General features: G+C 39.0%; 1 protein-coding gene across 3 annotated transcripts in view; it reads right to left on the bottom strand.

Annotated features, from left to right (window-relative positions):
* Positions 1 to 1,025: 1,025 nt before the first annotated feature.
* ccp110 (centriolar coiled-coil protein 110) overlaps positions 1,026 to 15,978 on the bottom strand; it is a 61,557-nt gene continuing 46,604 nt past the window's right edge. For 2 of the 3 annotated variants that reach the window (XM_078559168.1, XM_078559166.1), the window contains 8 exons: positions 12,329 to 12,445; positions 11,237 to 11,338; positions 10,910 to 11,026; positions 8,304 to 8,383; positions 7,974 to 8,042; positions 7,831 to 7,890; positions 4,497 to 4,576; positions 1,026 to 1,888 (listed from right to left, as the gene is read on the bottom strand). In XM_078559168.1, the coding sequence (XP_078415294.1) occupies positions 1,836 to 1,888; positions 4,497 to 4,576; positions 7,831 to 7,890; positions 7,974 to 8,042; positions 8,304 to 8,383; positions 10,910 to 11,026; positions 11,237 to 11,338; positions 12,329 to 12,445 (678 nt within the window). In that variant the 3' untranslated portion in view covers positions 1,026 to 1,835. The remainder of the gene's footprint in view (positions 1,889 to 4,496; positions 4,577 to 7,830; positions 7,891 to 7,973; positions 8,043 to 8,303; positions 8,384 to 10,909; positions 11,027 to 11,236; positions 11,339 to 12,328; positions 12,446 to 15,978) is intronic. The other variant, XM_078559167.1, reaches the window with a different exon arrangement.

Below are 15,978 nucleotides of genomic sequence, written 5' to 3'. Positions count from 1 at the left end.
GCTATCACTTTTGCCCTTGTGTTTATGTTGTATGTTATCCCACCTCAATTAATACATGTGGTAGCAAGTTCCACATTCTAAACAGTCCCTAGGTAAAGAAGTTTCTCCTGCATTGCTTATTAGAATCACTGGTGACTATCCTGTCTTTGTGTCACCTAGTTTTGAATCCCCAACAATTGGAAATATATTTGCTACATCCACACCACCAATCCATTTCATAATTTTAATAACCTTCATTAATTCACCCTTCAATCTTGTCTTTTCTGGAACCTTGTACCTTTCCTGATAGTTGCAACCTCTAATATTGGATATATTTCTTGTAAAACTCTGGCACACTCTCAAATGACTCCAAAGCCTTTTGTGTACCATGGAGACCAGAACTTTATACAGGTGTTAGATTGTGAACCACAACATCCCAAAATAATTTTACTATGTGGACTACTCCGTGGTTGTGGCAGGTGCATCTGCCTCCTGCTCAAAGGTTGGACACACCTCGTCGAGAATACACACTCAAGATATGGCATATCCAAAAGGCAAGATTGCTGCCCACTGTACTAGACTGTTGATCTGTTTATGAAAGGTAGATTTAATTGAATCAAGAATCAACTAAATGGAGGTACAATATTTGAAGGAGTTTCATAATAAATGGGCCACTCATGGTGAAAAGGTGTCAGTTTTAATTAAAAACTGCCAATCAACAATTAAGAAATCTTGATGTTTGTTATTGGAACAGCTGGCATCAGATTATGAACATTCTGCTGATATCCAAACAGAACTTAGATAGCTCAGTTTGAAGACAGATTGTTGAATATTTCTCAATAAAATTTCTCAAGCTTGCTCCACTAATCAATAAGATCATGGCTGATTTGACTATGGCCTCAACTCCACTTTCCACCTGAACCCAATAGACTTTGAGACTCCCTTGTCAATCAAGATCATCTCTCATTCTTCTGAACTCCAACAGAGACAGGCTCAGCCTGTCTAACCTTTCCTCATAAGATAATTTGAATACAAAAGATGAGGCATTTTCAGAAGTACAAATGGTTGAATAGTTTATTTTGTAAGATGCACAACAACATAAATATAATTGAAACATTATAAAAATAAATATTGGCACAAAAAGTAATGCAATTTAAACAAATAAAATAAGGTTATTCATATAACCAAGAAAACGGCATTTACACTGACTGGAAAATGGCACCTGTTGAACTGAAGGCCTTTTAATCTTCATGGTGGGAGTTCATGGTAAGAGAAACCGTAACAGAACAAAGGCTATCAAAAAATTGAAAAGTTGCATGCTTTGACAATTTAAGGTAAAGTTAGTACAGACACTTCATTGCAGAAATTGGTGCAGTTTCTGCTAAATGAAACTGGAAGTTAACATTTAAATACACTAATGTATTTCAAGAGAAAAATCTATAGCCCTACTCTAATAACTGCTTTCCAATTAGAGCCAGTAACAATCATTTTGCATGTAGTTCATAGCCAATAATACAGAATACTAAATATATTTAATATACTAACTGCTAATATTTTTAATAAGTCCCTCATCAGATACACAGAAATATATAAACCAGTGCACAAAGAACAAAAAAAACCTAGCCAGCTGTTAGCAGATCCACTTTAATAAGAGAGTGCATGCATATTCTGTCACTTTGTAAGGTATAGAATCGTTAATTATACAAGAATGTAGAAACTTTGACACCTGCAAAATTCCTTCCATCAAACCATATGGCCTATAACTGTTTTATTTCAGTAGTTTTCACTGAAAGGACTGTTATGTTCAAAGGCCAAGCAGCTATGCAGCACCATTCATCCTATTGAGTGCTGTTTCCTCAGAGTGTCGTAACGCTTGATTTTGTTTTCCGCACTCTTCCTGGACATGCTCCTTTAAAAATAATTAAAATGTTAAACTTTTGAATTAACAAGTAAATTTTCGAAGCTTTTTTGATTAAGTTAGGAGGTGGAGAAAGGTAATCAGCAGAAACCAAAGATAAATAAACTATTTTCACAACCCTTTTAGGGATTAGGACTGGAAAATGTTACATTTATTCCGTATGTTTAACAGATAGCACAATTGCAGGTTGCAAGAATAATTTTACACATAGCAATATTGGTCCTCAGAAAACCACTCGCCCAGAAAACAGAAAGGAAAGCTTTAGGGGCTTGAAAAATTATACAGAGTTTTGTTCTATTCTTCACTTTTTAAAAAGAAAGTCAAATCAGCTCTAAAAATTTAGCAAAAACCGAAGCAAATTTTCCAACTTTCACACAATCTTGTTAAAATTGTTTAGATATGTTGATTACTGGTCTAGAACAGAATGTGGTTTTCATCCTGATTTCGCAAAATACTACTTCTGTTCTTTAGCTATCGAATTCACAGCAATTCACGCCATTGTTGTAATCGGCATGTGGTTCATTCATTATTGCGCTGCACAAAATGAAATTCAGAAGTATTTTAGCCGGTGAAATGTTGAAGTACCAATGTGTTTTTATATGTTTCTTCATTAGCAGAGCAAAAGTGCAGTTTCTTAATAATAATGAGGAACTACTGGAAGTATTAAAAACTAATTTATTTTTCAAGTGTTACATACTCAAATTGGCACAGCAACTAAAATACCAATAAAACAGGCTGACAGTCACAGGCCTGGAAAACTCGGATATTGCAGCACTTCACTGGCTGAGATGCTTCAGATTTTCATCGTGTGGTTCACTAGTTCAGGGTCACAGACTGATCACAATATTTTAACTGTCTGCCAGATGTGCAATTGAAAAACACTGAGCAATCAAAATTGGTGCAGCACAATAATGTTAGCCAGCAATCAACATTTAGCCATCTCAAATTCAGTGGTATAGTGTAAAAGTTAATATTTTAATTCAATGTCTGTTTCCTTGAATAGTTTATTTCCATGTATAATTGAACAGACCACTACCCTCAAAAGAAATCTCTTCCCTTATAAAGTATAACTGCAATAGTGCAGGAGGCATGTGATCCCTGAGCCACAGTACACACACATGCTTACCCCAGTGTCCTACCACAGGTATTTGGAAAAGCAGTGACAGTAAAGGGTGAGCACCCTAGGATACAATACCTCCTGCCTAGAGCTTAAAACAGGATGTCCTTACTACACTTGGGACCTCTGACATTACCGCTAGAATGGAGCGCTCTTCTTTGGTAAGAGTAAAAGCAAAATGCCAGAAAATAAATAAAATCTATATTTTAATTTAAAAGAAGTTAATGAGACATATCAGAGCTTGCAAATTTCAGTGAAATCTGACATAAACTCGTTTGTTTTGTAGAATCTATGCCTGCAGATTTCTACTGTTAAATCCCTGAAATTGAGAAAGCTTGCTTAACCTTAGTAATTAACTCTATAACAGTTCCACCATACATACAGTATAAAACCAACTTAGAATAAAAGCTTCTCTTATTAGTATTTTGTGTAGCTATACTGTAATTCTAGTTGGCATTGATACACAACAGTATGTTTTTGACTGCAAAGAGAATATTCAGGTAGAAAGTCAACAAATACTGTTTAAAAAAAATACCCCATACAATGGAAATTTTAACAAGATTAACACAAAATTCCTGAAACACAGTTATAACAGAACATAACAGCAAACAGGTGTGCATATGAATGTTTGTAACTTCTTAAATTCTACTGTCATGCAAAAATAAATGAAAAATGTAAATATTTAATTTGCCTTTAAGAGAGCTTGCTGAACAGTTAAGAGATTGAAGGAAAAGGAAAAAAACAAAAATGATGAGAATATCCGAGGAAACACAATGTTCCTCAGTTTCTTGTGAGAAAATGTTGTAAACGTGGTAGTACGGAGTCCAGATGCAACAGAAACCAGGTACCTCCCCAGTGAAGCCATTTCCCAGGCTACTTGTATTTTAGCAGCTGAATCAACACAAGTTATGCTAAAGGCATTTCACTTGCCTATTCAGCTAAGAAAATAACAAACAACTTGCATTTACATAGCATCCTTAATGTAACGAAACATCCCAATGCACTTCATAGGTGCGTTATAAAGCAAAATTTGATACCAAGAACAGATGGTCAAAAACTTGGTCAAAGAGGTAGGTTTAAAGGATGAAAGAGAGGTTGAAGAGGGAATTCCAAAACTTTGGGCCCAGACAGCGAAGGCACGGCCATCACTGGTGAAGCAATGAAAATGAGGGATGTTCAGGAGGCCAGTATTAGATAATGAATATATTTTGGAGGGTTGTGCGACTGGAAGAGATTATGGAGATATGGGGTAGAGAAGTGGGGAGGACATGGAAGGATTCAAAAACATGGCTGAAAAGGAAAAAAAAGACATTAAAATTCAAACCAAGCCGTGAGAAAGACAAGTGATTGAAACATCGCAGAAAAGTGTAAGAAACAAAAAAAGCCCCACGAAGAATTAAATCAACCCGAACAAGTAGCAAAGAAAAAATTGTGGTACAGGAAGTGAAAAATGGATGGATGTGAACAAATACTCAAACACACCTGGAACAGCTTTGCTAGGAAATCTGCTTTCTGTGTACCTCTCTCTATTCTGTTCAACACCCTTCCTAGAAGTCTGGACTCTAATCAAATAAAAAAGATATATGAGTGGATACTATAAATACATCTTAATTTGTTATACAAGACCTAAAATATTTCATTGATTTTAAATAGAATTTCATCAATCCCTTCTCCTTATCTTTATACAATATTCTTTGGGATAAAAAGCCACTGATAGGGAGAATTGCTAAAGCAAAAAAAAAACAAACAAACATTCTGGTAGCTATTAGCAACTTTTTATCGAGCTGTTGTAGTTTTACAAAGTAATGATCCTGCAATAATTGGGTTAAAAGGAACAATGGAAGCAATTGGGGTTGTATGCCATCAGAGGAGCACTCAGAATGGTCCTGGCATAAACCTTTGGTCTGCTGTGCATGTGTTCATCACATCAGACTGATTGAGAAATAGGAATACTGGGGTTAGGTCTGTGAGCCATCCAAGCACAAGTTTATAAGGCTGTCTGTTAGACACATCAGGCTATCATCTTGGAGGAACTGGAGAAAGTGGAAGGTGGTGATTTTGTAATTGAATTTTTGGTAGATTGCAAATGGTGCATTCAAAATGGATAATCAGAAGCTACACTTGAGAGATATTCTGAGATCAGATTGGTTGAATGGTCAGCAGTTAGGAGTTTAATAAAATTCTAAAATGTACCTGTTGCAGTAAAACCAGTTACAAGAATATTTTTCAACAAAACAGCTATAACTGCCCTGCAAGGGCAGTCCACTGTGGCTCAGTTTCCTCATAGCTACAAGAGTAGCATTGCAGAGGTCACAGAGAAATGAACTTGCACATGTCATTAGTCAAGGGGAACAAATACATAGAAGGGAGGAAATAAAAAGTGCAAGCCAAAAATATGTATTTTGGATGAAAAAAAAAATCAGTGGTGGATGTGGAGAGGATGTTTCCTTCTGTGGGAGAATCTAGAACTAGGGATCATTGTTTAAAAATAAGACTCATCCATTCAAAATGGATAAGAGGCAAAATTTTTTCTCTCAGAGGCTCGTGAAGCTTTGTAACTCTTCCTGAAAAGGTGGTGGAAGCAGAGTCTTTGAATATTTTTAAGGCAGATGTGGATAGATACTTGGTAAGCAAGGGGATGATAGGTTATCGGCGGTAGGTGGGATGCAGATTTCAGTTTATTATCAGATCAGCCATGATCTTATTAAATGGCGGAGCAGGCGCGAGGGGCCAAATGGCCTACTCCTGCTCCTTGTTCATATGTTCATGTATGGTAGAAGGATTTATTCTTGCAATAGAGAAATCTCTCAAAGTTGCTGTGCTTGTAGGTTATTGTTTCGAAAAAAATGCAGATAGTTAATATGACCACCAAACAAATGAGACCAGGAAAATAATTAATGCGCTAAGGCTGCAATATCCTAGATTACCTGCCGATGCTACATAAAAAAGCTCAACTGCTGAACTACTTCAGCAAGCATCTACTAAATACACACCATCAAGGTCATGAATTTTTACTCTAAAACTGCTAAATTTATTGATGAAAAAGTAAAAAAGACTTTGAAGTTAAAAACGGTTTGCATTTTCAAAAGCAATTAACAACTTTGAGAAAATGAGGTACGTTACCTGGATCTTATCATGGATTTAAATCTCAACCCCATGTGATTTAGATAGAGTCTTCTTAATATGAACTAAAATGTTCTAGCACACCAATAAATTTGGGACTAGTTTCATACTTGTAGCATCATCCTGAACACCACTGGATTATTGGGCAATGTCAAAAGGAACCATTTCTCACCTTTTCTTAGGGAGAGCTTTGAAACTTCATAAATAAGATGCTGTTAACCTCGAGTTAATACTAGAAAATTTTCTCCTCAAAACATGGAAAGCACATACGGCCAAAGTCTATTAAATACTTATTTCTATCAAGATAAAGGCACTTTTCCACAAATGGTGGCATGCTACAGCTGTATAAAATGAGGACATGCTGCTGCTTAAAACTATTCATCACAACACAGATGAAAAACAAAGTAGTATTTGAGACATTTCTACCATCCTTGCATTTGAATATGGTTTCATTAAAAAAAAAATTCAGCATTCACAATGGTTGTGTTTAACTTCTTAACAAATAGATGAAGTTTTGAAAGTAATTCCAGAATAATTATTCACTTTTTTTAAACCAGGTGTGGAAAATGTCTTCCAATACATGCACTTAATAAATAATTCTATTAAAATCTGCTCTGCTTCATAACCTTCAAATTTGGGAGAGGAATTCAGAAATAATTATGGAGGCATATTCAGTCCCAGTTACTTTTTTTAAATAATAAAGCTGCCACATTATTCAAGTGGACATAGTGGTGCTATATCAAATATTATACAGACTCAATACAATTAAACATATGCATCTTCTGAAGCCTCGGCCACTATACACATACAGGCATGTATATAAGTAACAACAACTTCCATTTATGTAGCACCTTTAAAGTAGTAAAGCATCACAAGTGTAATCAGACAAAAATCGACAAGCCAAAGAGATGCTAGGACAGGTGACCAAAAGCTTGGTCAGAGATAGGAATTAACAAAAGGTTTGAAAAAAGGCAGACGAAGATGCAGAGAGGCTTAGGGAGGAAATTTCAAAGCTTGGGGCCTAAATGACTGAATGTACAGTTGCCAATGGTGGAAGGAGGAAGTAGAGGTGCACAAGGGAGCACAGGAACAGAGTGTAATCTATCCCTACAACCCTCTAAGAACAAAGATAGGGAGGAGCAAGACCATGGGAAAAATTGAATACAAGGATGAGAATTTTAAAATCACATGTTACACATTGCATGGATTCCTGTCCCTGCACAGTGGTCCATAAAATTCAGGGAAGTTAGTCAGGAAGCTGGTCAGAATTGGCTGTATCCATGTTTTACCTTTCATACAGTCAATGGAAACAATTTAGGGTGAGGTTTAAGCCCACAAACTTCTGCCTCAGGGGCAAGTTCTGTTATGAGCCAAACTGACACACACTTTTCAGTTTTTGCACTTTAAATTATAAATATGCTGACAAAATAAGAAACAAGATTTTAGAGCATTTTAAGCAAAACAAGAGATGTGAAATGAGTACTGTAGGTTTTAAAATAGAAGCAAAAAGTCATTTCTGCATAAATATATTACCCAGGTACACCTACTTGTTGAATTACTGTTGCATTCAAAATTGAAGTTTCTGTAATAACTACCTCACCATCTGCTTGTGATAGTTTCATAAAAACTTTTCTCGTATAATTAAAACTCTAAATAAATCAGATAACTGAAATGAAACCATTCTATCCCTTACCCTTGTCTGTGAAGTAGTCTTTGGGCTGGGGCATTCTGCCCCTGACTTGGTTGAAGAATTCTGTAAGTAAGCAGTAGGATAAATGTGTAATTTTATTTTGCACAAGAAATAGCTTGACAGTACAGATCTGTATCTGGTCTTACCTGGTTTCAGAGGAAGTCTTCTGTTTCGCATGGGACTTCTGTTTACAGGTTATTCCCATTTCAGCAGCCCTTGAAAATGAAAGACGACACTGATCAGATTCTAAAAGGTGACAGTCATTTTCCAATCCAGCCATGTGTGTGTGTGTTAATCTCTCGAACTAGATTTTGTAGGGAAGAAGAGCAGCGTGTACCATCTCTTTATAAAGCTAGCACTGGGTCTTTATATGTAAAGAAAGTGTGAACTAATGTTCAGCTATTTAAATACCAAACAACTTTAATCAATTAGAATTATATAAACAATTACTGTAACTCTGCAACAGTGGCACTTACTTAATTTGCCTTTTTCTATCTAAAGATTTCTGTGTCGCAACAGAAAGGGCTCCTCTTTCTCTCGGGCTCTTCCATTTCTCCTGTGGGGAAAAGGGTAAAAGCCAATTGGAGATCGGAAAAACAAAGTACAATGAATCTCAGAAAAAAAGCAACATATAAAGCACGTTAACCTTGTACCTTTGCATTATTTCAAATGGATACAGGTGACTTTGCAAGCCCACTGCCACAACACTTCTTTATTTGGAGATTATATAACAATCTCACGGCTGTGCAGTAACATTTTCATGGAATTATTATATCTCCTCAATACCCTCCTAGATGTACCGAAATTTTCAAATTTAATTAAAAAGCATTCTCAGTTTAATGTATGGACAGAGTTAACAATCCAAATGCAGGAAGTTAGCTATCTCGCCCAGAGTTGAGTGGAAGGCAAGCGGGCTTTTCCTTGCAGGTTGACCAAATATAAAAAGCAGATTTGTTGTCCCTCTCAAATTCAAAGCACTGAATTATTATTTTCATCAGATAATCTTTGCCCACTCTATTACACAGACTACTTCACTATAATGTCAATTTTTTTCTGACCAAACAAGAATATTTGAGACTCTGAATGGAACAAAAACACTAGTTCAAAGGTCAAAAGAGAAGGGCTGAGCTTAGCTTGTACAAGCCCAACTTCTTTCAAAGAACGATGACCATATTTAAAATATACACCCAGGTGGGAGCTTAACGGACAAATTAAAAGCTTGAATTTGAGAGCCCATCATAAACCCAGATCCACATGTTCCTTAACTGCTGTATATAAAAACTAGAAACAGAAATAATAAGAATTTTTGATAACTAAAGTAGAATTCTTAGTCAAACAGTATTTTCAAAGCAAATTGATGGTAATCTGCATTCTGATTTTAGCCACATTCTCAACACCAGTGGATGAACTGTTTTCACCTGACACAAGTAAACTTCAAAATGAAAATTTGCAGGGTATAAAGAATGTCATCACAACTCGCTGCTGCAAGCTGCTTCAATGCAGATCAGCTGCATTGATTTCATCCAAGTCAGTACAACCTAGGGGCATTTTCACCACAAAGGTCTGGCGTAGCGGACTGCCTGTCCAATTTTCATCCCATTGTAATATAAGCCAGGAACAAAATCTTTATCAGCACTGACAGAGTCACAAGATTGACTACTGTGCCCTCCAACTGATTCTTTTGAAGGGTACCTGCTATAAGGGAAAGGGGTAGAAAGAAAAGCAGCAGCTGACAGAAACTTTACACTTCTGGGTGTCAGCAAGGCATGAAGGATTACTTCCTGGATATCCTGCTCCTGCAGCAAAATCTTGGTCACCATTTGTTCTGGAAGATTTCATTTCTCAGAGTAGCCCAACTCTCAATAATAAAATTTAGCACAAGGAATTAATTTGTAAGGCTGGAAGAACAGCAGGAAGAACAAAATAAAGCAGCGCATTACTTAAATGGAGAACGGCTGCAGAATTCTGAGGCACAGAGGGATGTAAGTGTTCTAGCATGAGTCATAAAAAGTTAGTGTGCAAGTTCAGCAAGTAATTAAAGCGGCTAGTGGAATGCTATCCTTTATTACAAGAGGGATTGAACATAAAAGTGAGGATGTTATGCTTCAGTTATACAGGGCATTGGTGAGACCTCATCTCGAATACTGCGCGCAGTTTTAATCTCCTTATTTAAGGAAGGATGTAAATGCATTGGAGACGGTTCAAAGGAGGTTTACTAGATTGATACCTGGAATGACTGGGTTGTCTTATGAAGAAAGGTTGTACAAACTGGGCTGGTTTCCACTGGAGCTGAGAAGACTGAGGGGTGATTTGATTGAAGTTTACAAGATCCTGAACGGCCTTAACAAGGTGGGAGCCGAAAGGATGTTTCCTCTTGTGGGTGAGTCTAGAACTAGGGGGCACTGTTTTAAAATTAGGGGTCACTCTTTTGGGACAGAGATTAGGAGAATTTTTTTCTCTGAGGGTTGTGCAACTTTGGAACTCTCTGCCTCAGAAGGCGGTGGAGGTGGGGTCATTGAAAATTTTAAAGACAAAGGTAGATTGATTCCCCTGCCTAACAAGAACCTAAGGTTATCGGGGTTAGATGGGAATGTGGAAATCGAAACACAAGGTCATCAGCCATGATCTTATTGAATGGCGGAGCAAGCTCGAGGGGCCGAATGGTCTACTCCTGTTCCTATTTCTAATGTTATGTACCGCGCCCTAACAAGGGGTTGAGCAGAGAGGTATTATCAGCATGGCATCACCAACTTTAAAATGGTTGAATGCTGTCATGTTACAAGAAATTATTTTTCTTTTAACAAATCCTTCGACCAATATGATAACTGCATTAAAGATTTCAATAAGGACCCATGGCATCCATTACGTTCTTTCACAAAACATTCTTTTGCTTCCCTTACCCTAAATTCTATCAACCTTATAATTTGTTTAGAAAAGCAAGCAAGTAACACAGAAGAGATTACACTTAGCAAATTCAATGAGATAGGCTTAATTATATATTTTAAAATAAAATAATATTTTAGCATATAAAGAACATTCATGTACAGAAACGCTTACTTCATTGAACCATAGTGAAATTTACCATTTGTCTCAGCTGTTTTTCTTTGCGAATTTCCCGATCATGGCACAGGATTTGCATTCTGTCATCTGGACTCAATACAAAGAAGATGTCATGAATCTCATAAAGGGCAGCTCGTAACTGGAAAAAAAGGAAGCAAACATTGCACACTTTAATTTATTACCAAGAAATTCTAAGTAATAAATTTGTACATTAATAACAGAAAATGCTGGAAGAAAACTCAGAAGATTTGGCAGCATTTGTCCAGAGAGAAAGAATTAACGTTTCAAATCAAATAGGACTTCTTTGGAACTGGCTCTTATAACAAATTTGTACAGCCTGATTCAATACCTGTGCAATGACTCTTTCATGCAGTGATACATCTTGGGTTGCAACTGCACCTCTTTTCAATGGTGCTTCAGTCTGGAAGCCATTTATAAATTCCAAGGTATCCTTCAACAAAACATATATTCATGGTTACAGCAAGTAATTAGGGAAGCTAATAGAATGTTACAATTTTTGCAAGGGGAATTGAATACAAAAGAAGGGAGGTTATGCTTCAGTTATACGGAGCACTAGTGAGACCGCATCTGAAGCACTGTGTATAGTATTGGTCACCTTATTTAAGGAAGGATGTAAATGCATCGGAAGCAGTTCAGGGAAGGTTTACCAGACTAATACATGGATTGGGTGGGTTGTCTTATGAGGAAAGGCTGGACAGGTTAGGTTTGTATCCACTGGAATTTAGAAGAGTAAGAGGGGAGATTAAAACATGTAAGATCCTGAGGGGTCTTGACAGAGTGGGCTTGGAGAGGATGTTTCCTCTTGTGGGAGAATGTAGTACTAGGGGGTCAGTGTTTAAAAATAAGTGGTCGCTCATTTAGGACAGAGATGAGGAGAAATTATTTCTGACGGTTGGGTGTCTTTGGAACTGTTGCTCAAAAGGTGGTGGAAACAAAGTTTTTGAATATTTTTAAGGCAGAGGTGGACAGATTCTTGGCAAGCAAGGGGGTGATAGGTTAATCAGGGGTAGGCGGGACGCAGATTTGAGGTTACTATCAGATCAGCTGTGATCTTATTAAATGGTGGAGCAGGCTCGAGGGGCCAAATGGCCTACTCCTGCTCCTTGTTCTTATATACATATAAACCTTTTAATAATTGCTGTCAGAAATTTAAAATCTATTAAACTGGTTGTCTGTGTAAAATAATTGTTGTCAGTATAAAAGTTTTATCCCAATGGCATTTGCTTCAAACTTTCAAAAGAGAATTAAGAATATACCAGAAAAGGAGAAATTTGAAATGCTGTTTTTGAAAGAACAAAGGAATGGGATTAACTGAATAGCTCTCTCAAAGAGGCAGCACATAATAAGCTGAGTGGCTGCATGATTCTATGAATATGATTTAGTATCTGCAATCACAATATGTCAGATTTCAGTTTCTTACTTTTACGGTCTGTTGAAGCTGTTTCAATTTCTCTGTCTTCATCAGCCTCCGAGTGAGGAATCCCTTTGCCACAGCTGTAACTTTATTAAATTTCTTCTGGAACTCTGGTGTATTCATCTTAAATACAGTAATTTCACAGTGATGACATCAAAACACAAGCTTGGTAAGTTTCTCAAGTTTGTTTCATTCACTCAAAAGTATTAGAAGTAGAAAACGAAACAGCCACACACAACAGCTAAGTTCCTTCTTTTATGAAGTAATCAAAACCAACATAGGACTGCTATTCATGCTTTCTTAAGCCTGGAGAGAAATTGACCAGAAGTCATGGGTGGTAATTAAACATCCTCTTGAGAACACATCAGATATCAGATGGCCAAACACAGTTGGTCCAATTTTGTTTTAAGACAGACTTGCATTTCAGAGCCCGTGTGCATAAAAGGCTCATTATACTCTTGGCTGGCGTGTACACCCATGTTAATTCTACATAAAATCACAGAATTTTAATGGCACAGGAGGCCATTTGGCCCATCATGTTTGCACCTGCTCTCCAAATGAGCATTATAACCTAGTGCCATTGCCCTGCCTTTTCCCCCAAAACCCTACACATCGTTTCTATTCAAATAATCATCTAATGCCCTTTTAAATGCCTCGATTGAACCTGCCTCCACTACACTTCCAGGCAGTGCATTTCAGACTTGAACCGCTTGTTGTGTGAAAAAGTTTTTTTAAATAACTTTTTAAATGTGTTAATACCCAAGAAAGCACTGGAACGAAGGATAGAACTTTATTCTTGCCCACAAAACCACCCCACCAACCCCGAAGGCAGACAGGGACCCGTTTACTCGGGCGGGAAGGTGTTGGGTGGAAACCCCATCGCCTTCCCGAATCCCCCTGCAAATTAAACCTGGGGTGGGAAGGCCCAAGAATGGTTTGGGGGAGGGGCATTGAACGGCTGTGGTGGAGCTGCCATCAGCTCTCCAGCCAGTGGATGGGTCCATCACCACAAGCATTAAATTCCACCCCAAGAGTCTGGACCATATGACTGAACCCTCTGTGGATCATACTTCAGATAATCAGGCAGTTCAAGGGGGCTGCTCACCACCACCTGAAAGGGTAATTAGGGTGGAGGACTGTGGAATGTTAGAGGAAATTAACATAGAGAGGAAGTACTAGCGGGTTTAGTGGCCTTAAAAGTGGATAAACCCACAGGCCCGGATGAGATGTATCCCAGGCTGTTGAGTGAGGCAAGGGAAGAGATATCAGGGGCCCTGGCAGTAATTTTCAAATCCTCTTTGGCTACAGGTGAGGTGCCAGAGGACTGACGGACTGCTAATGTTGTCCCATTATTAAAAAAGGGAGGAAGGGGTAGGCCAGGAAATTACAGTAGGCCAGGAAATTACAGGCCAGTCAGTCTAACCTCGGTGGTGGGGAAGTTACTAGAAAGGATTCTGAGGGACAGAACATATCTGCACGTGGAGAGACACGGATTAATCAAGGATAGGCAGCATGGATTTGTTAAGGAAAGATCACGTTTGACAAATTTGATCGAATTTTTTGAGGAGGTATTCAGGAGCGTTGATGAGGGTAATGTATTTGATGTGGTCGACATGGACTTTAGCAAGGCTTTGATAAGATCCCTTATGCAGACTGGTCAAGTAAGTAAGAACCCATGGGATCCAAGGCAAAGTGGCACGTTGGATCCAAAATTGGCTAAGAGGCAGGAAGCAGAGGGTGATGGTCGAGGGATGTTTCTGTGACTGGAGGTTTGTTTCCAGTGGAGTTCCACAGGGCTCGGTGCTGGGGCCCTTGCTGTTTGTGGTGTACATAAATGATTTGGACTTAAATGTAGGGGGTGTGATCAAGAAGTTCGTGGATGACACGAAAATTGATAGGGTGGTAAATAGTGAGGAGGATAGCTGTAAACTGCAGGAGGATATCAATGGACTGGTCAGGTGGGCAGAGCAGTGGCAAATGGAATTCAACCCAGAAAAAGTGTGAGGTAATGCACTTGGGGAGGGCTAACAAGGCAAGCGATTACACTATGAATGGCAGGACCCTGGAAAGTACTGAAGATCAGAGGGACCCTTGGTGTGCATATCCACAGATCCCTGAAGCAAGGCAGGTAAGATAAGGTGTTTAAGAAAGCATACGGGATACTGGCCTTTATTAGCTGAGGTTAATACAAGAGCAGGAAGGTTATGCTGGAACTCAATAAAACGCTGGTTAGGCCACAACTGGAGTACTGTGTGCAGTTCTGGTCACCACATTATAGGAAGGATGTGACTGCACTAGAGAGGGCGCAGAGGAGATTCACCAGGATGCTGCCTGGGCTGGAGGGTCTGACCTATGAGGAAAGATTGGATAGGCTGGGGTTGTTTTCCTTGGAGCAGCGACAGTTAAGAGGGGACCTGATAGGTGTAAAAGATTATGAGGGGCATAGATAGGGTGGAAAGGAAGGCACTTTTTCCATCAGTAGAGTGGTCAATAACCAGGGGGCATAAATTTAAGGTAGAAGGCTAAGAGGGGAGTTGAAGAGAAATTTTTTCACCCAGAGGGTGGTGCAAGTCAATCACTCACTGCCTAAAAGGGTGGATGAGTCAGAAACTTTTGTAACATTCAAGAAGTGTTTAGTTATTCACTTGCATAGCCATAGCCTCAACCTCCAGGGCTATGGGCCAAGCGCTGGAAAATACGATTAGTGTAGCCAGATCTTTGTGGACTGATGTGGACATGACAGGCAGAATGGCCTCCTTCTGTGCTGTAAACATCTATGAGTCTATGAGGCTAGGGAAGGCGCAGCAAGTTCTGGAGCACAATTTTTTTTATTCATTCACAGGATGTGGGCTTTGCTGGCTGAGCCAGCATTTATTGCCCATCCCTAGTTGCCCTTGAGGTGGTTCTTGAACCACTGCAGTCCATGTGGCGTAGGTATACCCACAGTGCTGTTAGGAAGGGAGTTCCAGGGTTTTGCACTGGCCCCCAGATGTTAGTAAGAAGGACTTTGCAGGGTCGGCCGGGCTGAGTTTGCCATTGTCGTTTCCAGTGCCTAGGTCGATGCCGGCTGGCCCGTCCAGTTTCATTCCTTTTTTGTGACTTTTTAGCAGTTTTGATACAACTGAGTGGCTTGCTAGGCCATTGCTGTGGGTCTGGAGTCACATGTAGGCCAACCAGGTAAGAGCGGCAGATTTCCTTCCCCAAGGGGCATTAGTGAACCAGATTGACAATGGTTTCATCCAGATTTTTACTGAATTCAAATTCTACCATCTGCCGTGGGGGGATTTGAATCCAGAGCATTTACCCTGGGTCTCTGGATTACTAATCCAATGACAATACCATTACGTCATCGCCTCCCCATAAGTCTTCAGTGCTATTCCAGAATGTTGTCAGGGCCTGAAACCATTGCATTATCCAGTGCCTAGGGCTGTTTCATGATATCACATAAAGTGAATCAAATTGTCTGTGATGCTGGGGACCTCCAGAGGAGGCCGAGATGGATCATCTACTTGGCACTTCTGGCTGAAGACTGTTGCATATGGGGATATTTGGGGAGCCTCCTCCTCCAGTGAGTTGTTTAATTGTCCACCACCATTCACAACTAGATGTGGCTGGACTACAGAGCCTAGGTCTGATCCGTTGGTTGTGGGATCGCT

Source organism: Cetorhinus maximus, chromosome 15, assembly GCF_964194155.1.
Source record: "Cetorhinus maximus chromosome 15, sCetMax3.hap1.1, whole genome shotgun sequence".
Lineage (NCBI taxonomy): Eukaryota > Metazoa > Chordata > Chondrichthyes > Lamniformes > Cetorhinidae > Cetorhinus > Cetorhinus maximus.
The sequence above is the reverse complement of the archived record's forward strand: the minus strand, read 5'-3'. Positions and strand labels throughout refer to the sequence as shown.